The sequence below is a fragment of the Leiobunum rupestre genome, chromosome 1 (assembly GCF_980474605.1).
Source record: "Leiobunum rupestre chromosome 1, qqLeiRupe1.1.hap1, whole genome shotgun sequence".
NCBI lineage: Eukaryota > Metazoa > Arthropoda > Arachnida > Opiliones > Sclerosomatidae > Leiobunum > Leiobunum rupestre.
Window position 1 is genome coordinate 94,632,362 of NC_143384.1, and position 25,553 is coordinate 94,657,914.

Here is a 25,553-nt window from a genome sequence, read left to right on the forward strand (position 1 = left end):
TAGATTTACGAGTACATAAATAACGCTTGTGTTAACATATAATTTATTATTTATTTAAACAGATTACATAGTTATTCTCCCGACACTAAATTCATTCATGATTATAGTTTATGTTTCACTTTCAGATAACACAAAATATTTTCTTACTGAATCGCCATCAAATGAAGCCATTTTTATAACCATCTGCAGATAAGAGCTAGCTGCTTCGCAATAATCTGAATAAAATTTATAATTAAAATAATTTTGTTTTCTTTAGCTCAATGTTTCTTATCAAAAAGGAAACGTTACATTTATTGTACGTGAGGTAATGTTTTTTTATAAAGTCTCGTTGGTCTTTAAAATCAAATAATTTTTAAAATCTGTAGTGGTTAGTTGTTCGATTAACGAATGTTTTTAATTTGGAAAGATGTTCAATTAAAGAATTCAGATACGGTGAACGTAAAAGATGTAAATGAGAACTGTAGGGTGTAAAGCAAACTAGGCCGGTACCATGTGCACTAGTTATAAGCGAATATTTGATCTTCGTGTTCGCAATATTTTTTTATTTTCTGAGCTACCGAGAGATGTGACGTCAATAAGTTAACCTCGTCTATATATACACATTTTATATTTACTCTGCTCGAATAAAAGCAAATATTATAAACTGAGAAACGTACAATCTTTGAAAACAACGAATGGATTTTTAGAAATTCCGTATGATACTGCACCCACGGATACTCACGCGTGACTACCCATTCGGGTTCAGGGTAGGAAATTTTAATTGACCGCTCAGAGGGTATTTTCTGAAGAGTGTTCATTGTTGCGATTGGGTTTTGACAACCCTTTTGGTATGCGGGATCCAGCTGCTTTTACAAAATTGGTCCTATAACATTGATTGCGAAAATATGGTACATAAATAAGTAAATATTCCTACGCCATTTAACTAATACATTTTACATTATAAACTTATATAGTGTACTCCTGATATTATGTAAATAAATTCTAATAAATACATTAATCGGGTACACTTTAACATTAAATAATTCATTGGGAGGCTGCATTTAGTTGAGAGTTCATTATTTGAGCCACTTGTCGGGCGCTTGGTCCTTCCAGGAAAGAAACGTGGTTTCCAACGACCGTGTGAACGTCAATCTTGCCTTCGACCATCTACGGAAACGCAGAATGAATACTTGTAAAAAAACCATGCTATATGTTAATTACACATTTCTCATGCAAACTACATTTCCTAGTACTTCTCACTGAAAAAAAACATTTTATTGGGACTGTTACGCATTTAAAGACGTGCATTCTTATACTAAAAAAAATTGCTAAATTTCGCTTGGTTTGAAAGGGGGATTTCAATGATATATTGCTCTACCCACAATTACTAGCCACAATTTTTTAAATGCTCCATTTATTAACACTTTTGCTTTTAACTCTAATTTATATTTTTCGTTACGTCATATATGGAGTGTTAAAAGGCTTTTACAATTAAACCGGGTTGATAACAATATTGGAACAGTTTGAGACGAATATTGTAACGTTAATTAATATTTGGCATCTCCCCTAAAATATGGCTACCTTTTAAATTTATGAACGTCCCCTTTTCAATTTGGCGACATGGCTCTACCCCTCTGGTTCTACCCAATATCCGTTTTCGGCTCTCTGGTTACCCAACGTAATAAAGTTTTTATACTTAAGCTTCCTGAAGATCATGATACTGTCCAGGGTTCAACGAAGATTTGAAGAAGACTTGCCTCAAGCGACGACTTGGCCGAAGTTTGTGCACAGGGTGACACCACGTACTGCGCGGAACATAATTTTAGTTCGCGGTAAAAACAAGGTTCTTGAGCGGTTCAAAGAGGAGGGTCGTCGGAACCCGCGGTTTACTTTGTCGTCGCAGGTTTCAGCTTCATCGCTGGAACGGGTGCTCTCATCAGGGGACGGAGTTTCTACTCGAATAAAACCCTCTCCCACGTGTGTCCGGCTTTTTAATCCTTCTGGACAATGGTCGAGAGGAACTGTCTACGGGGTTTAAAAACGTGCTTCCATGGAGGGAAATTACTTCGCGCACTGCGGTAGCTATCGGCACGAGTTGAGCAATTCCAGAGAGCCGAAAACGGATATTGGGTAAAACCAGAGGGGTAGAGAAATGTGGTCAAATTGAAAAGGGGACTTTCATAAATTTAAAAGGTAGCCATATTTTAGGGGAGATGCCAAATATTAATTAACGTTACAATATGTTGAAAATATTCAAGTTAAAAATTGCCCGTCAAACCTTGCTGAGGCCGTAGTCCTTGGGTAAATTCGAAGACAAGTGGACGCTTTCCTCAGCTTTAATCAGAGTGACGTCACCTTGGAATTTTCCAGTTGTTTGATATATGGAGGCAGCCAATAGTTTACGGTAGTAGGTGTCTGCCGCCCGCTTCAAGTTATCCCGGTCGATGATCAAACCCGTCGATTTGGCTAAGATTTCGCTGCCCATCGTCACCTGCTCTTCCCAAGAATTCAGCTTTTGCAGTTTGTCAAATTGCTGTGTAACAAAATTTCAAAATATTAAATATGACATGATACCATTCCTGGAATGTTTGTTTGTTTGTTAGTTTGGATTTATCAGCTTCGAACCAATAATCGGAGAAGAGTGGCGCGTTATCTGATCTAAGCAAATAATTACGACAGGTCAGATATAATATTATCTGTATATACGTTCAGATATTAACAGATTAGTTGGGGTCTAAATAGAAACCAGTATAATACAAGGAATATTAACAAAATGATTTATGGATTTTTCACTGTCAATATATTATACCCGGATATTATTCTTATAGAAAAGGTAAATAAGTGAGTTTCAATAACCGAACCGCCAAATATCGGCTTTAACTATTAGGATGGTACTTTTCACAACAAAGGTAAGCCTAAGCTGACATCATTGGTCATAGGCCACCGAGGTCACGGTGAGATATGTCTACCATCCTCGTCTGCTTTTTCGTCTAACCGCACATGTGTCAGATATTGTTGAAACCCGCTTATCATTCAAACATTACACGTCACATAAACGAGAGCCAAAGAATTGGAAATGCTCCTTATGTGTGCCGCTCAAAGCAGCTTAAGCGTCGCTCGTCTCTCTAGACGCATTTTCAGCAACATGGCATTGAAGTCTCCGAGATTCCCAATGTATTCATTTCTGATTTCCTTTAAATACTAATAACATTTAGATAGGTTACCTCTAAGGAAGGGTTGTTGGTCAATTGAAGCAAAAACGCTCTGAGAGCGGCGAAGCGTCCTTCTTTTTCGACATTCTTCATACGGCCAACTTGTTTCTCGACGTGGATTATCATGAAATCCGGGGCTCCGTCCAAAAGCGTCAATGAGCTGACTCCTTTCTTGATTCCCAATTTCTTCTGAATTAACAGCGCCATCTCGAAAGCCACCAAGCCGCCGAACGAATATCCACAGAGATGATAGGGTCCTTCCAATTGAACTGACTTTATTTGCTGCACGGAAATAAAATTTAAATATGCTACCAGAGTCTCTAACAATTTAAGTATCTCAACACATATCGAATTTAAAATATAAATGATTAACGTTTTCTGATTTTCCTAATTGATACCCTTATTTTTCTTAAGGGTTAATCAAGCCCTGTGAACAGCTACATAGCAATGTAAGTATGACACAGACTGAATAATTTAGCTTTGGCTGCTGCGTGTAGTTTATAAAGCTTTTGCCTATCATTTCGCTCTTGTTAATACAAAGAAAACAAATGTTTTGTGCAAGAACAGCCGTTCTTACTTGTACGTAGAAACTGGCCAGATCCTGGATGGTGTCGATGGGAGCCTTCGCCGTGCACTGAAGACCGAAGGAAGCTTTTTTGAGATGGGAACTCACGGCTCCTAGCATGACGGAGAATCCTTCGATGGGATGCACCATGAAGACGGCTTTGGCGGACTTGAAATTGTTCAGAGGAATGATCACTTGTTCGGGAAGCTTCAAGTCGATTACTTTCGGGTGGTTGGGAGTATCACCGTTGACGCCGTTCGCGGTATTCGGTTCAGTTGTCTTCTTGACGGTTTCGTCTGACTTGGAAACGGCGCTGGAAGTTGACCCACCACCGATTTCAATCAACTTCTTGATGTTTAAGACACGGATTTCTTGAATGGAGAGATTCAGTTCATAGTCCCTCTCGATGGTTTGTTTTACTTCGACGCCCATCAGAGAGTCCAGCCCGAGTTCGCCCAGAGTAACTTCGCTGTTCACTGAAGCTATGTTCTTCCAACCTAAGTTGTAATAGAATGAAACGTTTTTCAATAGGAAAATGTTAAATAGCCAAGTTTTTAAATCTTGTTTCTGGTTTTACTTGGGAAAAACGCCTCGAGGACTAATTTTCTTTAGCTCTAATACAGTTTTTATAATCGAAAATATGCCCAACTCTGACAGCAAGGGTATGGCTCTTGGACCTGCCGCAGAAGACACTTCGTGAGTAAGAGGCTCTTAGTGATAGTTACAGTAACTTGGCGGTCAGAAGTGATTAAAAGTTTAGGTTTCAACTCACGTTTCTGACCCATATAGCATTGTCACTTTTTAGGTTTAATTAATAACTACAAGAACACAAGATGAAGTTAAATTAATAATTTTAGTACTTAATAATGCTATCACCAAGAAGTATTACAAAACTATCCTTCCTGAATCTGAGCCCTTGCTCGTGGAATTCTCTAATATCAAAATTCTGGAGCAACAATCAACCAAAACCAATTAATTCGATGGACGTAGCAATGGAAATATACGGGCAATTTTCCTCTATTTTCACCCTCACTCCTTTTACCTGGCCACTTATTAAATTTGCCTCATCATGTAAAGAAAATTGATTTTGGTCAAGCTTATAATATCAGAATCAACTTTATGAAACTCTGTGAAAACAGTTTTCTAAAATGCCTATTTCGTTTTTGTGTATCTTATGCAAACACTTAACTCTTCTACCTATGCATGGTCTCTAGTTACGTCGTCATTTACAGATTATAAGCCTTCAGATTAATTGTTATCATCTTTACTCAACTCCCACTAATTGAAAGTTCAATCCATTTGATTAGTAGTTTGGAGATAATTATCATTCTTTGGCATTCTTTAACACTTGGGTTTCAAATCTGGGCATTTTCTTTTCAATAGTTCATATATTATTATTATTATTATTATTATAGTTTTATAATTTCCACGTTTGCCGATAACTCTATTTCTAGCAACATCCGGTTTATGGTGATCATTCACCTGAAACGCTATTAAATTATTCTTAGAGAAAAGATTTACAAGTAACATCAGAAGGTTAATTTATTTCTGGTAAAATGTTGTTAGAATTTTTTCGACCTATTTTTTGAGTCCGAAAACCCACTTGCAAAACTTGTTTTATGCTCGTTTACTTACGGTACGGGGGTATATACATCTTGAGAGAGTATGTTGCTCATTAGAGCTGGATGAGTTGGAGCTGCTAAATAGCTTTTCAATTATTTGAGCATCTTCATCATTGGGTTTTTTTCCACCGCTATTACTGAAATATCGGAAGCTTGGGACTATTTCCTCCTGGGTTTTATATTACGGCTCTCCGCAGGATCATTTTCATTTATCTTGCCCGATAATTGCTTTAACCAATTGAATAAAGCATGGGTGACGTATTATCTACGTCATGCTGCTTAGTCGCTATAAACAACACCCTCCTCCAAACTACAACTCTAATCAGCTAGGCACCACCTTCAGCCTAAGTCATCAAGCGACTTTTAAAGCCATTAGTTCAGGTGGCTGGGTAACAATGCGTAGGAGGGTGGTAGCAATCCCTTCATGCCACGCGAGCCAACAGATCCCTACACTAACTATTACCGTTAACCTCAACAAGTTCGTATGGAACGGGAAATCGAAAAGCTCGGGGGCAACACCCTTTATCCCGTGGGGAGAGATTTTCAAACTCCACGCAGAAGGAGTTAATCAAAGTATTTACCCAGTGCCACAAGCTGGGTTCGAACCTGATTCCTCTTGCTGCAAGGCAAAAAAGCTAACCACTCCACACCACCCCACAACTTATCGACAAAGAGCCGAAAATTTGGTTGGGCATTTCTCGTTTTGTTTATACGTAGGTCAAATAGCTTCCGAAACTGGGCTTGAATTCCTGGCGTTAGTTACCAAGGGAAATGTGTATCAAAAGCGGTAGTTTGGTTTTCCGAATAGACGGCTCTCTTTTTTCAGAAAGTTATCGTTTTGAAGTAATAAAAGTTTTAACTTAGGCGATAAAGATTTGGTCTGACAACCAAATTAAATACAAACTTTACTGGATCTTTAAAATTAATAAATTTTTCAATAGTTTAGGACGTCCTTCCTCTTTTCCCCAAATTATTTTTCATTGCTCTGAGTTTAAATTAAGTTATTAATATTTCGAAAATATATCACCTAATATTCTTCCTATCGTTTGGAGAAGGTCTTTCTTTCCACCGGAAACGGAACTCGCTCTCATCTTTTCAGCAGGGACAAAGCTGGACACAACGGCCGGACCGAAGGGACACTGATCATCCACCGAGTCATTGGTGGACAACTGCAAGAAATAGTCGAGGGTAGAGAGGCAAGACTGTATTCTTTGAGGAACAGAGCCGCCGATGACAACGTCATTGCCTCCCATCGTTTCCTGGACGACACCGACGTCTCCGATGGCACCCCACTGAATGGCCAGCCCTGGAAGGCCATCTATCTGGCGTTGTTCGCAAATCCTCTCCATCACGGAGTTGGCGAACCCGTAGTTCGTCTGGCCGGCATTTCCGCGACCGCAACTGACAGACGAGAAGGCGACGAACCAATCGAGTTCGGGGCACAGAGATCTCGTCGCTTGGTCCAAAAAAATCGTTCCTCGTACTTTCGGGTCGGTGACATTCACATAGTCCTCCACTGTCAGGTTTTCCAAAAAAGCATCTCTCAAAACCATTGCGAGATTGAATAAACCGCCAATAGGACCCAGATTGGTGGAATCTTTGATCAGACCCTCGGCCCCTGCTTTAGTCGAAGCGTCTTTCGTTGAGACTGCTACCGATGCTCCTTTTTTCCTCCACTTCTTCAGACAGAGTTTTTGATATCCGGAACGCGCTCCCGTCCTAGAAGTGACCACGAGCTTTTTGCAGCCGCGATCCACCAGCCAAGTGCCCAACTCTAAACCGAAACCACCGAGGCCTCCGGTGATAATGTACGTCTTGTCCGGATGACAATAGGACTTTGCAACGGCCGGAAGTTGAATGGAGGCCGGTGAAATCTGCTTAACATTCTCTTCTTCTCTAACCTTGATAACGACTTTTCCGATGTGTTTTCCACTGGCCATGAATCGGAAGGCGTCCTCGGCTTTGTCCCAAGTGAAGAGCGAAGTGTCCAATGGTCGAACAGTTCCATTCTTAATTCCTTCGGTGACCAGGTCCACGACATCTTTCTTAGCGGAGGAAGTAGCCGTGGTTTCATTGAAAAGAGCGTCCAATAGGATACCGTGGAATGAGATGTTTTTGAGAAAAGCTGACATGCCGAGTGGGTTGTTGGCCGACAGATCGAACTTTCCAATTTCGAGGAAGCGGCCGTGTTGAGCCAAACATCGAACGCTGGCCTGCAGTTTTTCTTCAGACAACGAATTCAGGACTAAATCGACGCCTAATCAAAAAGAAGTAATTAGTATTTATATTTTTACAAAATATAAATATTTGTTAACCTCTGCCTCGCGTTTCTCTTTTGATGTCGTATTCGAAAGTCACTTCTCGGGAATTGCTAAAGTTCCTGTCCTGAAGTTGTGGGAATCTCCTCTTCAGATAGTCACGTTTTTCTTTGGAACCCACTGTTGTGAAGACTTCGCAGCCCATGCTCAGGGCAATGCTGATTGCAGCCTGACCCACTCCTCCACTTCCGGAATGAATCAGAATGCTCTCTCCTCTTTTCAAGCCGCCCCGGGTGACCAGGGCGTAGTAAGCGGTAGTGTAGGCTACCGGGACTGTACTGGCCTCTTGTAAGGACCAACTTTCTGGAACTGGCCACAAGAACTCCGCGTCAACGAGGACAGTTGTAGCAAGGCCTTTGGCTTCAACGAGACCCATCACTCGACGTCCTCTGCAACTGTCTTCGCGACCGGAAAATTCCAAACCTAGTATGCAATCTTGGGCTGCCAAGTCACCTTAAATGGATAATTTTGTGTTAAATAAGAGACCAACATCTGATAACGGAACAAAAATTTTACCAGGAATAGCATCTGGCGGAAGTTTCCCGGTAGCTAACATAATATCTCGAAAATTTAGGGCTGCATAATATACGTGACACAGCGTTTGTCCGTTTTCTATCTTCATTGGGTTGATATATTTTAGAGGAGACTGGATCCATCTCAAACTGGACAAATCGCCTCTGGTCAAGACATTCAAGTAAGCATGTTGTGTTGGTACTCCGGAACCTTCTTTTGGTGAGGCAAGTCCAAAATGGCGAAAGCTTCCCCATTGTCCGTTCCTGTTGACATTCATCACCAGATCCTTTCTGATGATGTCCGCGTAGAAGGAGTCGCTTGCTTTGAACTCCGGCAGCGGTTGGTTGGTGAGGTTGGTGTTGAAGAGACATCTGATTTTGTTTCCACCAGCTTCTTGGCGCAGACAGTTGACCAGACCAACTATTCCAACGTTGGCTTTCTCAGCAACCAGCCACAGGTTCTCGCCATCGGGCGCTCCCTCTTGTTCCTGAACTTTCTTTTTCAAAAGTTCCACCCAAGAGTCGTAGTTGTTATTGTCTATTTTTATAACAGTTTGTTTTTGTTGGGTTGTAGGAGGTGTCTTCTGCTTCCTCAGTAAGTAAAGGGTTGAGGTTACGGAGTCAGACTTTTTACCAACCACTACAAGGTGTATATCTTTAAAAGTCGTTTCGAGGTCTTGTTCGCATTTCTGGGGTAGGTTTTGTTCGCTTACGACATTCAGAAATTTCTCTGCTGGAGTCAGTTGGGTTCGTTCCATCAAGATAACGAAACCATTGTCCTTGGCGGCTTCTGCGACAGCACGAAGGGTCAATTTCAAAGTAGACCCGCTGGCTGTGTTTGATATTAAGTCTTTGGCTATTACCAAGTCGTAGCTCTCGGATGGTCCTTCTTTCGAGTTAAGATCCCACTTGATGGTTTTCACTCCTTCTCCGAGACTACCAGAGTCCAAAGAAGTGTCGCTTACTTGGCCAACTGTGTAATCGGCTTGAATTGTGATGTGGTAAGTGTTTACATAGTTAATGAGATGAGTAGAGATTGAATTGTCCGTCACCGCTTCGAGGATTCTAAGCTTTTGAAGGTTTGGTGTATTCTCGATGACTAAGTCCACCGATGCCCTAAGGGATTTTTCGTTGAGCAGGGTATTCGATAAAATGTCTTTCTTCAACACAGAACATTGGTCCGAAATTACTTGTCTTAAAATTAATGCTAAGTTGCCCTTGTTGGCGCTTGACATCGTCACGTCAAGAAGGTCCTTTAAAGTATTCAGTAAAGAGAAATGTTCCTTCCCTTGATTTAAGTACTGCTTCAGAATGTGGTCGGGTGCTTCTTTGAATCCATTCATTACTTTGCTGATTTGTGTCTTGTTTTTTCCACTCACTTCTAAGATCTTTCGGGCCAATGAAGAGCAAACTTGGGTGTACTCCTCGATGACCGTTTTATCTTCCCTGGAGAGAACGTTGGAGTCATTGTTAGGCACAAACTGGTATGATTCCAAAACAGGCGCACTTTGGCCGCCAACACGTCGGGGCGCCATACTGCACTTCAAACCTTCGATTTCGACAGCCCCAGCAGTGCAAACATTGATGTAAGGATCGTGGTACACGGGAATCTCCGACACTTCCGATGGAATCGGCTGTTTTCTGGGATCGACTTTAATCTTCTGAAATCTGGTGGGCAGATATAGGCCTCTATTCTTCATGCCTAGGATGGGGAATTGCAGCATGGTGTCCATAAAAGTTACCCAATTACCATCCCATCTTAATTTTCCCGATAATCCGGTGGATTCAGCTTCAAGTACTCCTTGGAAAGTAGGACCGTAATCATAACCTCGAAGACGCAGTTCTTTGTAGAAATCTTTGCAATTTAGGTTAAATTCAGTTGTTTCACTTTTATTTAGCGGTGATTTCGCTACTTGTTCACTAAGTCTTAACGAAGGATCCTCTGGAACGTACATTCGACCACTGACCACAAGAGATCCGCCTTCGAAAATTTCGAATTCACCCGAGTCGGACAACACAATGCGGAAGCGGACGTTGCCTTCTTTTGGAATGACTGTGGCTCGGTGCAGAGTCACGTTCTCGAAGACTACAGCGAATTCGTCAAATTCGCATTGCAAGTGTCGCGCGAGTAATTTCCAAGGCAGCATAAGATAGCCAGTGGCTGGATAGAGAACGCGACCGTCAATTTTGTGCCCAACCATGTAGTAGTCCGGGGATTCGGTGTTGGAACAGTCGACGTCCACGGTTAAATCCGCCGCTTTTTTCGTCGAGGCGAAATCTTCCAATGTCGGTGTTTGCCAAGAGTGAGAGTGGTCCCATCGCACTAAGCTCGAAAGACTTGGCGTTCCTCGAGGTACTGGGAATGTGACTGTCGGGTACAGAGACTTCACATCAGGATTTAAACCGATGTTGTAAAGCCTTAAAAAAAAGATGAATAAAAAATGTATAACTATATTTCCCTTACTAGTAGTGGTCTTAGTTAACATGATTTAGAATTTAAATTGGGCGAAAAATAGCGTTTACTTAACCAGGTAAACTGTTATAAAATATAAATGGATGAGGTATCAAAAAATTTTGATTTATCTTTTAATTTAGTTTAGTTGAATTTATGGATTTTATACAGTTTCTTAAGCTTCTGAACTATCAAATTAAGAAAATAATTTTTACACATGATTACTATATTCCTAGACCGATGGCCATGATGGTTTACATATTAGCTTAGACCTCTTGTAGGGTAAATTAGCAACTTTTACTTTAACTATAATATAAACAGGAATTTGGTTAGATGATCATTTCCTCAAAAACTTACTTTCCAATGGCCGATAAGAAATGCTCAACGTTGTTGGGATGTTTTCTCTTCATAAGAGATACGTACGTGCAGTCGCTTCCCAAGCGCCTCTTGACGATGGCTTGCAACAACCCGTGAGGCGCTATTTCGATGACAGTGGCGTTTGTTGGAACGTGTGCCAGAGAATCGTGGAACAGCACCGGCGACAATAAATTATTGATGTGATAAGCGGCGGATGAATACTTGGCCAAGGGTTGATTCCAGCGCGACTCTGGTATAGATGAACTGACCCATCTTGTGGACCTCGGCTTTGGATTAGGAAGAAGCTTACCTAGAGCGTCTCTAAGTTTATCGACCATCGGGTTTAGGTAATGACTGTGGAAAGCGATGCCACAAGTCTTCACCTCTCTTGCGAAGATATTCTCCGATCGCAACTCTTCCAGAAATTGAGCCACTTTATCGGATGGACCGGAGATGGTGACGGAATCTTCAGCGTTGTGACAGGCTGGAATGACGCCCTCCGGACACCGTCTCTTCGCTTCTTCCCAGGACAATCCCACTGCTGCCATTAAACCCGAAGGTAGTGGAGTGTCTTGGCAGCACTTTCCTCTCCAGTATGCCGCCATCAGCATCTGTTCGGGGTTGAAGCACCCGTCAGCGTACGAGCAGCCCAATTCGCCAACGGAATGCCCCACGATGCCGTCCGGAGTGATTCCAAGATCTCGCAGCATGTCCACCAGGGCGATCTGAACCGCGGCTATCGTGACGAAGGAGGCCGTTATTTTACCCAAATCTTCGTCGGTCCCATTCGTCACTAATTGAACCAGGTCGACACCGTACGGTTTTAGAATCTGAGCTGATTGGTTGATGGACTTGGCGAAGGAATCCATGTTCATCATTTCTTTGGCCATTCCTGACCATTGAGATCCCATGCCAGAAAACAAAAACCACAATGGTTTTTTCTCCAGTGGCGCGCGCTCGACGAGTTTGATCGGTTTTTCGGGGTTCTTGACCAGCATGTAGCCCCTGTACGGCATTCCTGCTGTCGGCGCTTTGCTGACCTCCTCCAAGAGCAGCAAGGCTTCATCCGGGTAGTTTTCAGTTTCTAGTTTGTCGAAGATGAAGTTGGTGGCTTCTTCAGTTCGACCACAGGCAGTTACCAATCTGGGGATCTTCCTCGTTGTTGAGCGGATAATGGGTTCTTTTCTGTTGCCTTTCAGGATTACATGGGCATTCGCCCCGCCAATACCGAAGCTACTGATGGCCACCAGAGCACCGCTTTTCAACGGAGATGCCTCTGTTACGACTTTCAATCGGCCGTCGTGAAGACCAATGATGTCTGGATTCGGGGTGACGAAATGTAAATTTGGAGGAATCGAACATTCTTCCATTGCTATTATAACCTTTGCGATAGAACACACACCTTGAAATAAAAAGTAAAACAAGAATATTTCAATAAAAGCTTAATTTCTGACCAACATACAGCCCTTCACAGATTTGACGCTTTTATTACACCGATTTTAAATTGCGAAAATTGCATTGCGTCGAAATATAAACTTGTTCATAAACCATGTTTTCCCGATGTAATATCCCTTACCAAAATTATTTTATGAAATGAACTAATTTTGTGCCAACTAAAATTTAAACTGATCCAGTTGGAATTTAATTTTGCTTGCAACAAATAATTTGGTTGTAATCGGAATAAATCGAAGCACATTATTTTTTAATTGTAATGCACAATTTGCCCTTAAGTGACATTATTCGCCCTAATGTGACACAATCCATTTACACAATTCAAATATAAAAGCCCGATAAATTCAAACACCAATTGCAAAACATCCTAAGGCAACATTGGTCACAAATCGTGTGAATGTAGAAACACATTGCACAACCTGTGGCCCTCACAAACGATTATTTTCAAAAATGAACGGATTTGGTTATTGGGGCTTTTTTACTAATATTGACATTTAATTTTTTTGGATTACAATTATTATAGATAAATAAATGATAATATAAATTTTAAATTTACAGTTTCTTAAATCTAGATATATGTTTTTAAATAATGGGAAAAACATTGATATCATACCTTTACTACCGAAAACTCAAAAGCACAGAGCTTTCCGATTGGCGGTTTTATAACGAAGCAATTACCCACTTCCTGCAAGTGACCTCAGAAAAATTTTACTCCATCGGTCTGGTATTGTCCTATCACTGCCAACTTTGATGAAGCCCTGTTGCTTGGTCAGTGCGTCATCAAAGTTGGCAGTAGTCTTATCTTTAGTTAGTAACCATGCTAACTATGGAAGTGGGTAAACGCTATTAACTACGCGCTAGGATACGACGTTCATTAAGTCTTTGTTAAAACTTACACTTCAAAATATTTAAATCAACAGGGCACGATCTTTAAAATAAAAGGGTCTTATATTGTTGCCTGCTCTTTTGACGGCAACCAACACTGATCTATATGATTACCAACTTCACGGGTTTAATTTACTTTACATTCATTACTAACGAAAAATATTAGGCGTCCGCCTACCTCAGGTTGTGTGTGAACGCCTATAGCTAGATAGACAGACAGACAGACAGACAGACAGACAAGCTATCTCAAGTTAGACTTTTTCGCGTAAAACATGTAATACTTAAAGATTTGTTAAAACCAATATGAACTTCGAAGTTTTATGCAACTATTAATAAAAGTTAACTAGCAAAACTGAGGGAAACTTCGTCAAACGTTCTATGCTAAAAGTGACGCTATACTCGGTTTTCTCAAGTGCTTTTAATTAATCACGGTGCATGATTCACACTCGGTGTCACGTGGTAATTAAAACGGGACACCGAGCGTAGAGGCAGCAAAATTTTTTCCAATTGAAAATTCCTGGTTTTCAAACGCCATCTAGAAAAGGTTCGGGTATTTATAAATGTACCTTTAATGTTTTAACCCCTGTGTATCGGTCTATATTTATTTGAATGTAGGCGTTTAGCCGTCGCTAAGAGGTCGTGCTGGGAAAATAAATAAATGAATTGAAGACGCTGAAGATCATGGATAATTTGCGATGTTTTTCTGAAAACTGGTCTATTTCCGTGTAAAATTATGTTTTTAGATGGTTAAGAAAGAACAAATGAGGCAAGTGAAGGGATAAGACTTAATGTTAACTAGAAGCCGAATCTAGCTTAATATGCTACGAGTGAAAGCTGCGCGTAAGAAACCATACCCGTTCGTCTGAGAATCATCAGGGCACCCATAGTATTTCTTAAAAATTCCCATTGTGTACAAATATCGTTTCCAGGTATTACATATAAAACAGACGTTCTTTAAAACATACCTGATGTCGGTTCAGAGTGTCCCATGTTTGACTTGACGGAGCCAATGGGAAGGGCGCCGATTCTGTTTTTGCAGAAGACCTCTGTGATGGCGTTTATTTCTTCCGGGTCACCGACTTTGGTTCCTGTGCCATGAGCTTCGACATATGCGACATCTTTGGGATCAATTTTCACCTCACTGTAGACCTCTTGCAACAATCTCTTTTGCATAGCCCCAGAAGGATACGATATTCCTAATTATTAAATTTATATCACAACATTATTCGCGTTCTTATTACAAAAAGAAAGGAAACGGCTTTGTTGAGGCGAAACTTGGGGAAAGGAGAGTTTTAGGGAACGAATGAGATACCTGCCTGTTTTTATTTTTTAGCTTACTGTTAAAGCACGAGAAGGATAGGAAGGAAGCCTAAAATATGAGCCACCGTTAACCAATTGAGTAACACAATAAGGGGTGGAAGGCGAAGAGGTGTTTTTATAAGCGTTGCTTAATTTTACGGGGGAAGAGCGGTCAAATTTTACGTCACTTTTCATTCTTTTACACCGAAGTCAAAATTACCATTTATTACATTCTCAATTTAGTACTTTTTGAATATTTTATGCATAATTTAAAGGTGGAGTTTTTGTAATTATTGTTAATCTTCGTTACGAGGGTTAAGATGCGGTGTCGAATTCTTTTGGTGTTACGAAATTTGCAACCAGCCCCTGTTACCACATACTACATTGTATTTATTTATTTATTTTCTACTACCAATTATTTATAATAATATCATAAGTCTCTTCTTTATTCTTAAATTGCTATCATTAGATGTACGTGATCTGAGGTTAATTATAAAGATAAGAGGTAGCTGTCCATAAAAGGATCTTGCTATGGTGATCTTACCTTCGCTTTTGGCCCCATCTGTGTTAATTTTCGAATGCAAAATTGTAGCGTACACTCGTCTGGCGTCACTGGATTTTTGAATAAAAATGGCGGCAACGGATTCGGACCTCACGTAGCCGTTGGCGGAAGCGTCGAAGGACTTGCATTTTCCATCACGCGAGAGCATGTTGAGCGCGTCGAATTGAAGACTGTTGGTCGGTTTGAGGGTGATGTTGACGCCGCCAACGATGGCCGCTTCGCATTGGTTGGTGCGAATGGCCAGAAGGGCCTGTTGGAAGGCGTACATACTGGATGAACAAGCCGTGTCCATCGCGCAACTGGGACCCTTGAAGTCGAAAGAGAAAGAGACGCGATTGGCCAGCATAGAGCGACCGCACCCAAACAGAGCGTAGCCATTGACTTTGTCTTTGTCGGAAATGAATGCTTCTTCGATTTCACCGGAAAACTGGCCGATGTATACCCCGATGTTCTTGCCTCTTAGTGACTGGGCGCTGTAACCTGAATGTTTAATTAACAAATTAATAATAATGAATAATAATAATCAGCTAGGCTAATACTCAAGACACTACTTTAGGCCCAAGTCGTCTAGCGATTTATATTGCCTTTCAAGGTCTTAAAGGTCCAATAAATCTTGTCTATATAGTCGAAACCCTTGTTATTAGAAATAATAGTCTTTTGGTCCACCGATGTTATAAATACCACAGTTTAATTTGTGAATCTTCTATTTCAATGACGGTTGGTAACGGAAACTAGTTGAATTTATTATTTGTTATTATTGTTTGTTGTTAAATTATTTACGACCAATAAATAATTATCAATTAATTTATTAATTATTACTTGAATAATGAAAGTATAAGTAAATCTAACTCAAATCTAAATGGCATCATTCTCAAGTTACGTCCTTAGGCCCAAGTCATCTAGCGACTTTTAACCTTTAACCCACTATGACGAAATTACCCAATAACACCATACTTTATCTACTGAACACGATATAGTTGTTATTCATTTTTTGCCATTACAACTATTAATAAATAGCTTTGAGTTGGGAAATCGGGAATTTGTGAAACAAAATAATTCCAACAGCTTCCTGACCATGAATTTGGAGGTATTAAAAATAGGAACATTTCGTTACAGCAGGGCTACCAGCTTTACTGCTTCGCTACTTCCATATAGTCCGCGAAGTAGTTTCTACCGCTTTACACGTCTATGATGATTCACACAATTAGTAACTTGCATATTAAATTAATGAGTTCAAAGTAACAGCTAAATGTATAGTTAAACGATCATTTTGTCTTGCTTTTATCCCCGCAATATAAAGGTCAGCGTACGTAGATGGCGCCACGTGTTCCTTGAGGTACGCCTACCAGGCGACAAATCACAAAATCTAACTGAGACAGTTAATTAGTTTAAAAATACGTATTTATAGAACAGGAAGTGTCATACTTATGGTACTAAATCTATAATTATTACATTAATTTTAAAATTTGACTCAGTAATACGGAAGAAAATCTGATCCCACCCTGTCATGACAGCGATAAAATATGTCGCCATCCCTAGATTTGTTGCTGATTTATTCGTAAGCAAAGCTGTCGGGATTCAATAAGCTATATTCTGCTAAATGGTGGTTCAACAAGAAATCTAGAGTGGTGTTACTTAAAATCTACATCGGCTACGACAGGTTATACAGTAAAATGAATCTCTGGCACATTTTTGAGCACCTAATTAGTGAGATCCCCTTATTTGCTTCGAGGAAAAGTAATTCGCTTACCAGAGTCGACTAAAGTTTCGTAAACCACTTCTAGTAGCACCCTCTGGTGGGGATCCATAGTGTCGGCTTGCTTAGCGTGGACACCGAAAAACATGGCGTCAAATTTCGTCACATCTTTTAGTTTGCCGTGACGAGTGGGAAGCCCGAATAGACCTGCAACGGATGCCACAAATGTATTCTGTTAACAGTATGTTGAAGGAATAGAAACCCTTTACACAGAATATTCAATGTTAATTTAATAGGACTTGCCACTTTGAATATTATTACCATTGGTAAACGGGTTATATTTGTTTTTTAAAGATGGGTGTTTTTTAAATGTCAGGAATAAGATCGATTAATTTGGGTTATAAGATGACCTACGTTAATAAAGCATAAAACATTAAAGTGATGAATGAGTGAGGTTTCACACTCATATTTAACTACGCAACTAAGTTTGCTTGTTGTGGAATTTACATAATGCCTGTGGTCATATTAAAATCTGACACCATCTTGGAAAATGGAGGATAAAATTATATATAACTAGCGTATGTTTTAGCTGATGTGCTGAAATTATTTTGTGGTTGTTGACACTCGGAAAATGAATCCTTACGTGTTTGGTCAGAATCAGATGCCATCTTAGAAAATGGAGGATATAATTGAATACATATAAAGCAAAAGCGGTCGTATTTTCTAAAGCGATTGAGCTTAAATTATCTTTGTTCGTTATTTTAAAACTTTGCTAATGAGACTTAATGTTTTTGGTTTAAAGCTGACACAATCTTGTAAAATGGATGATTTTATACGTAATAGGTTTGTTAATTGTTTTCTAAATTTAGTTTATATTATGCGGCTTACAAAAGAAAGAATAATGAACGTCGGTTGGCCTAAATTAATAGAAGATAATGCACTCGCCTGGCTTCCAGCGTCGGCCATCTTCCGTGCAGAGGTCCACTTTGTCGAATAAGTTCTTTTTGAATTCGTCGATGCTGTCCGATTCGGGAAAGCGGCCGGAAATACCGGATATGACGATATCCTCAGTGATTTCCCAGCAGGGCATCTTGAAGTTGCAGGCGGATACGTCATCGAATGGTTCGGTTAACAATGGAGTGCTTGGAGAATTGGCAGGCATGATTGCTGCAATTTCCTTCAAACTGGACAATTAAACGTTCCACGTTTTTAAGTAGATTTCTATATAAATTGTATTGACATATGAGAATTGACAAATTAAATAGGGAAATATATATGCATACACTTGGAAGATTGAGGTGGCTCCAATGATTATCGTAGAAAAGATCGATTATATTAACCAGCTAAGCTAATACCCAAGAAACCACAGAGGCCGTAGTCAACTAGTGACGCTAATTACTGGTGGCCGGGTTAAATTGCATAGTAGGGTGGTAGCAAGACCTTCACGCCACGTGATCCAACAGCTTCCTACACTAACTATTACCTTTAACCTCTACAAGTTTTTATGGAAAGGGGAAACAAAAAGCTCGGGAAAAAGCCCTCTAACGAGCAGAAAGGCAACTTACAAACTCAACGCAGAAGGAGTCGTTCCGAGTTTTCACAGAGTGCTACAAGCTCGAATCGAACCCGGCTCCTCTTGCTGCGAGTCGAGAGTGCCAACCCCCGTCGCCTCCCAGACAATTACCATTTAACAAGTTGTTATGTATCAGTTTTTATTATAGGTTGATAGAATTAATGGAAATTATCTTTATAAATGAGCAACCGACGTTTCGTAAGATGTTTCTATGAAATAAATTCGTAAGAAACATTGTAAAATAAGTATTATAATTCCTATTTCCTTTTATTCTCTATTAATTATCGACTGTTTAATCTGACATTTCACAGAAAATTTTAATGATAGTCTGCTTCTGGAATGAATAATTAGTTGGCTACGAACTGAGTTTTCTCCGCGAGCTGTTTCTATTCTTTGGGAGCACCAGACAACGCTGCCCCAGACACAGTCACTGACAGGTTAAGTTAGAAGAAACCACCTATGGACTGTGCAAAGGATGATAAAATACGCGAAAAAGTAGATTAGTCCATAATTAAAAGGGATAAAATAGCTAAACCCTAAACAAATTTCAAGAAATTAAAAAACTTACAAATAACTCGTACTAATAGGTCTTCGAGCAAATAAAAAGACGCGAATCTCGGATCAAATAGATCTTCGAGTAAAAAACTAGATAAAAACGAAATAAAATGAAATAAAATAGCCAGAAATTCCAACGGTAGACCGGTTTCGTTCTATTGGGAACTCATCAGTACCGTGCGGGAAATCTGGCTGGCGACTGTTATATGCACAGTCCATAGGTGGCTCCTTCTAACTTAACTTTTCGTATATACTATTCTCCACCACACTCCCCCTTTTCGGCTTTCCGTTGCTATGCAACGCGTTTTGAAATTTTTAATGTTTAGGCTTAGTTTCACTTTTCGATATATTTATATCTATTTGATCCGAGATTCTCGTCTTTTTGTTTGCTCGAAGACCTATTGGTACGAGTTATTTGTGAGTTTTTTAATTTCTTCAAATTTGTTTAGGGTTTAGCTATTTTATCCCTTTTAATTATGGACTAATCTACTTATTCGCACAGTCACTGAAGGATCAGTATAGGCTTATAGAAAATTTAAAGGATTTCAACAGTAAAAGAAATTTAACTTAGGCCTAATTAAAATAAAATATTGAATGGGTATACAAAATTGACTGTTTTAAACATTAATTTCGTTTCGAAAGATAGCTTTTTCCCAATTTATCGCCATGGCAATTTGGCCAACGAATAGAATAGGGTGTAACTCAGCGAGGTATTATCATAAACGGATATTTAAAAAAAAGCAATTTTTTTCATGATTAGTGCTTGGTCTACCATCAAACACGATTTGATCATTTATTAACCGATTTATTCATGGTTTGATCATTTTAACTACAATTTGATCATTTTAATATCTTATTGATCATTTTAATATCTTATTGATCATTTTAGTATCTTATTTCTCATTTCAATCATTATTAAAATATTTCCATCATGGTTCGATCATTTCAATAACGATTAAATCATTTCAAGGTCGATTTAAGCATTTCAATCTCGATTTAATTAGTTGGATAAGAATTAAATCATTTCATCTTGATTTAATCTTTTCAATAAGGAGTTAATAATTAAAATTTCTATTTAATACTTTATTTTATATTTAATCATGATTTATTCCACTTTATTTTGGTTTAATAATTTAATCATGGTTTATTCCATTTATTTCTGATTTCATCCGTTTAACTATTATTTAATACATGTAATTATGATTTAATTAATTCAACTATGATTTAATCTATATTAAAATTAATTAATTCATGTAATCGTTATTTAACACATTTAATGGTGATTTAATACATTTAATCGTGATATAATACATTTAATCATGATTGAACACATTTAATCATGATATAATACATTTAATCATGATTTAACATATTTAATCATGATTTGCCACATTTATTCGTAATTTAATTCAAAAATCTCGATTTAATCATGATTAATTCCCTTCAGAAAAGACAAAATCGCTATTTTAATTCAGAAACCGTGAAACAGACGATAAACCTTGGATAATCTCTATTTCATCGCAAAGAAACGTTCTTTTAAAAACGTAGACCCCTCTCGGTAACAGATTATCATTTCGGGTCATACTTTTATTATTATGTTACTTATGATAATTTCTGTAACAACAAAACCATGGTTGTATATTTATATAAATTTAAAAAAATATATTATTATTCACATAATAATAATAACATATAACCACTAACCAATAAATAATAAATACATCTATAATAATATTATTCAAATATTATAAATTTGGCAACCGTTTTTGACTTGTGTTTATATTTTTTGACCAACAATGTTAATCACCGCAAAATCACGAGATTCTTACGAAAAATTTTACCCGTAGCAAATTAGATATTAAACTTTAATTTTGGAAAAGAATTTCCTGAAGCGGAGTCAAAACGGCCCACCAAAGAACAATTACTGCCCTTTTTCCTCGTTGAATAAATTCGAAAGCCGATAATATCTCATTAAATCCAATAGCCAAAAAAATACCTCTGGCTTTTAAACATTTATATTATATTATCAAAAGAATATAGCATTTTTAATGATAATTATTGTCATGTCTTATATTCCTGATAGCTATTATTTCTGCCTGTTTGTCTGTCATGTTACAGGCGTCCGCAGCCTTCGCTTAAGAGCTCCAAATCTTTCTACAATTAGCCTTTCCAGTGTGCAAAGAGTCTTAAAATGCTGGACGAAAATACAGTATCACTTTGTTCATTGGCGGTCTGTAATTGATTTTAGAATTTCAGCCAAAATTTATTTTTCCATAAAATTTAATTCAGTTATTTAAATTGAAAGAACGATTTGGTGATATTCCATATTTAAAATACAGGCATTGAAGTTTAATATTTTCAATTTGTTATACGCAAAAATGTTTAATTTTAAACCTCAAAAAGAAATTAACTAAATTTAAAAGACTCTGAATTTAAAATACGCAAATTAAAGTCAATTGAGAGTTCATAATTTTAAATTTGTAATTCATCCTTTAACTAAATAAGTTAATTAATTAGTTATTTAATAATTCTGAATTTGAAATACATAAAAAGTCAATGAAATTAAAAATATTTTAATTAAATACTTAAAATGTTTAATTTTTAAATACTTTTCCAAAATTGAATGAAGTATTTAATTTTAAATATTTTTTCAGACTATTATTTAGAATACTGAAAACGAAATTAACGAAGAATTTTAGCATAAATTTTTCAAGAAATAAACTAAAACGAAATTCTTAATAATTTATATAATCAAACTAATTGAATAATTACTTCCTCTCACTGGGCTAATTTGAATAAAGAAAGTTACTTTTTAATACCTCTAGAGTAGTTTTATACTTAAGTATGTCGTAGGCTCTTAGTGGCTCTAAAATAATTTTATGAATATCTATAGAATAATAATAAATAATAAATCCCCAATTAAGCGTTAATACGTTCTTTAGAAGTTTGATTGAAAATTTTTTAATGGATGATTTCGATACAACCAGAAGCGTCGTTCTTAGTTTAAACTTTGGCTGAAGAATAGTGCCACCGATCAGCCTAATTTTTAATTTAATAATTTAAAGCTGCTCATTTAAAAATATATCGGTAAAACAGCTAAGTTTTAGCCTAGAAAACTCGTCTGCAGATGTCAATACTTTTCATAAGCTTGAAGCAGGATATTCAACCCAAATCAAGTCTTTTTTGTGAGTGCCACTAATAAAGGGGGAATTGGGATATGAATCCCTCCTATAGTTGCCAGCATGACGTATATAATACGTCACCCATGCTTTTTCAAATGAAAAAAAAATAGTTTCGGCTATAACCACTTGAATTAGTTGTCGATTAATATTTGTATTTGTAGTATGTGGTTTTCAATAGTGAATAGATTTCATATTCGACGTAATTTGTTCATGAATTCCACTCCGAAACGCCAGCCAACTCTAATTTACCGTGTTTCAGAATGCAGGCAATGCGAGTCAATTTGCATGAGCCTAGTGTTTGGATCACGGGTGGGAATCATATGAGAAAGAGTTGAGAAACAGTACATAAAGCTAATAGTTTTCATTGAATTTGGAAATATTTCTATAAACGGTTCTCATTTAAATCGGGTGTCCCGATGACACCTCCCAATAAAAAGATTTATTTTGAGTGTCCAGTGTTTAGTTTTGAATGTCAATGACACCCGGACAGAGCTTTTTCCACGTCTGTCTCGAAGCCCCATCGGACGAAGTACTTTCCGTGTTGTATATTTATTCGCGTGTTACGCAGATTTAGATACTATAATGATACGTCATGAATCAATATCTAGAAACGTTAGAGCTAATGGGCGTTCGTCGTGTTTCCTATTCTTACCCAAAGGAAAAGGTTTTGGCACCACTTGAAAATGACACGGACGTTTTAAATGTTTTAAGTTGGTGTACGCGTAGACTCGCCTCGCATCGAAAATGTGTTTGTTATTTTAATTTAATGTTCTTCCAAAAAAAGTAATTTCGCTTTAATAAAACTTACGAATTTAAACGTATGAAATCTCCCTGTAGTACTTAAAGCACTTACAGAAATGTTTGTAATTGTTTCAAAATATGAGTCTACCTACATAAAATATTTAATTATCACTTTAAAACTCAAATGAACGCTACTAGATGGCGCTTACGACGATATTCCGATTGATGTTCACCATTTTATATTGCATTTGAAATCTAGCCATTTCAAATGTTTAATAACCATAAATTATTTTTTTAACAAATTACAAAAATTTAATTTCATAAATTCCGAATTACCAAAAATAAAAAAATTTGTTCATACCTTTTAGGTAAGAAGCGATGTTCTGGTTGATCTTTTTGGTAGGCAACTGTTGAGGTCGATGATTGCAACTGACGTTGGTAATGTCAATAGAACTTCATAAATCCACAATCCTTTCCATTCGGTGTCCGTGAATTGAATTGCCAAAATCTAAATTTGCTCACGGTTTAAACAACTGCCCAACTGAGGAAATGTAAGAAAGAATAATAAGGAGGGAAAGTATTAAATAAAAAACTTGGAATTTGTTTAAACCGCAATTTTTCCTTATGAATGCAATTATAAAGCCGAGAAAGCATCAAAAGGACCCGAATGCTATCGTATATGGTGAAAAATCCATCGGCTGACCTTGAATGTATTAAAAACAACTTTAATTTGTATTAGGAGACGATTTTCTTAATTCACCCTTAATGTATTTCCTCAGCGGTTTAGTTGATGGTGCTTGTAGTACATGTATCACCCTAAGTAACGTAAGTGGGGTGACTGAGAGACGCCGGATTCGGGCTCACGGTAGTAGCACTTAATTCTAAACATTCCGAACAACTGCTGCGGAGTAGAGCTTGAAAGGTTGTCGTTTTATAACAGCGAATAATATCCATAAATAACCAGTTAACCGCACTTTTAATGAATAGTCGAAATTTAAGCGGTTAATTTATCTATTCCAACGAGTTCTACTAGGGCATAAGCCTAGCTGATTACAAAAGGAGCTACTTAATAATATTACTAGTATCATAAGTAACATAATAACAATAAGTATGACACTTCCCATTGCTTTAATGCTAATTTTCTAAGCGAACCTCTTTTCGGCACTGATACTCTCTTCAAACTGTGACTTGGACTCGCGACTTACCGTTTTGGATGACTACTTTTTGATAAAAATATAAGCATAATATCAGAGAGCACGTTCTGGAGTCGCGAGGGGCTTTGGCTTTGTTTTGAAGCCCGGGTACGAATCACGCGTGATAAAAAAACATGAGCTCGTGGTGCCGAGAAAAACGTTTTTAATTTTTATAATTTTAGCCTAATAATCCGCCTATTTATTGGAAACCAGATATTTCGCATATTTTAGACACTAGAGGGCTCTGTGCTGAGAAACATCTTGATTACGCAATAACTATGACAATCAGTTTGGTTGTAAATCTCGTTAATTGTCATACTTATTGTTATTATGTAACTTATGCTAGTATTTAGTCGCAATAACAGTAAGACCGAGCGTGCTTAGGGGTAACGACTTAGTAGGCTTAAGCTTAGGAGGCCCGATAAGCTAAAAAATCCAATAGCATGACATGAACCCAGGTTAGGCGGCAATATCTCAAGCTAAGCGTAGCCCCGGGGCGCGGTTGGTTGTTAATGTGCCTCTGAACTAGCTTCTGTTGCTAGGGAAACAGCTTTGGGAGTAATTGTAAGTAAAATGTTGAATACAGCAGTCGAATATTTATTTATTTTTAAATTTCGCACACGCAAAAAGGTCATATTTTTACGAATAGGAATTGACTACACGTTATGAATAGTTACAAAATGTGCCGGACCAAGAGCAAGCGACCCTGAACAACCAAGGAGAAGCGAGTGTAAGCCTACACTGCTCGCGATCCTGATCAGAGAAAGAGCAGCTTTAAAAGCTTTCTCTGGAAAACTACGACAACTATCCTTTCATTTTTAATGTTCCTACAAATTCCTATAACTTAGTTTTTTATCATTTCATATTTCCTATCTTTTTAGTAATAAAACCATTATTATGATTATTTTAATTTTTAACAATTCATATTTATTTATTTATTGTAATTTATTTATTGTAATTTATTTGATTTATTTATTGTAATTTATTTATTGTCATTTATTTATTGTCATTTATTTATTTAATTTATTTATTGTAATTTATTTATATGATGTATTTATTGTCATTTATTTATTTGATTTATTTATTGTAATTTATTTATTTGATTTATTTATTGTAATTTATTTGATTTATTTATTTATTGAAATTTATTTGATTTATTTATTGTAATTTATTTGCTTTATTTATTGTAATTTATTTGATTTATTTATTTATTTATTTATTGTAATTTATTTATTTATTGTAATTTATTTGATCGATTTATTTATTTATTTACTTATTTTAATTTATTTGACTTGTTTATTTATTGTTATTTATTTGATTTATTTTTTATTTTTATTTATTTGACTTATTTATTTATTTTATTTTTTTGTTTTTAAACTAACCCATCAAGCGGGGTTA

At 37.5% G+C, this 25,553-nt stretch overlaps 1 protein-coding gene across 3 annotated transcripts; it reads right to left on the reverse strand.

Annotated features, from left to right (window-relative positions):
* Positions 1-70: 70 nt before the first annotated feature.
* LOC149969014 (fatty acid synthase-like) lies at positions 71-23,433 on the reverse strand. Of its 3 annotated transcripts, none has more exons than XM_090155101.1 (13): positions 23,324-23,433; positions 17,857-18,132; positions 16,966-17,118; positions 15,198-15,695; positions 14,320-14,550; positions 11,084-12,419; positions 8,213-10,626; positions 7,694-8,149; positions 6,406-7,635; positions 3,769-4,253; positions 3,204-3,473; positions 2,258-2,512; positions 71-1,146 (listed from the first exon to the last, which is right to left on the reverse strand). In XM_090155101.1, exons 2-13 carry the CDS (start codon positions 18,071-18,073, stop codon positions 1,024-1,026), a joined length of 7,668 nt encoding a protein of 2,555 aa, XP_090011227.1. In that variant the 5' UTR covers positions 18,074-18,132; positions 23,324-23,433; the 3' UTR covers positions 71-1,023. The 3 variants fall into 3 exon arrangements, with proteins under 3 accessions (XP_090011227.1, XP_090011212.1, XP_090011220.1); XM_090155086.1 differs by having other exon boundaries at positions 11,018-12,419; XM_090155094.1 differs by lacking the exon at positions 23,324-23,433 and adding an exon at positions 18,477-18,553 and having other exon boundaries at positions 11,018-12,419.
* Positions 23,434-25,553: the final 2,120 nt, after the last annotated feature.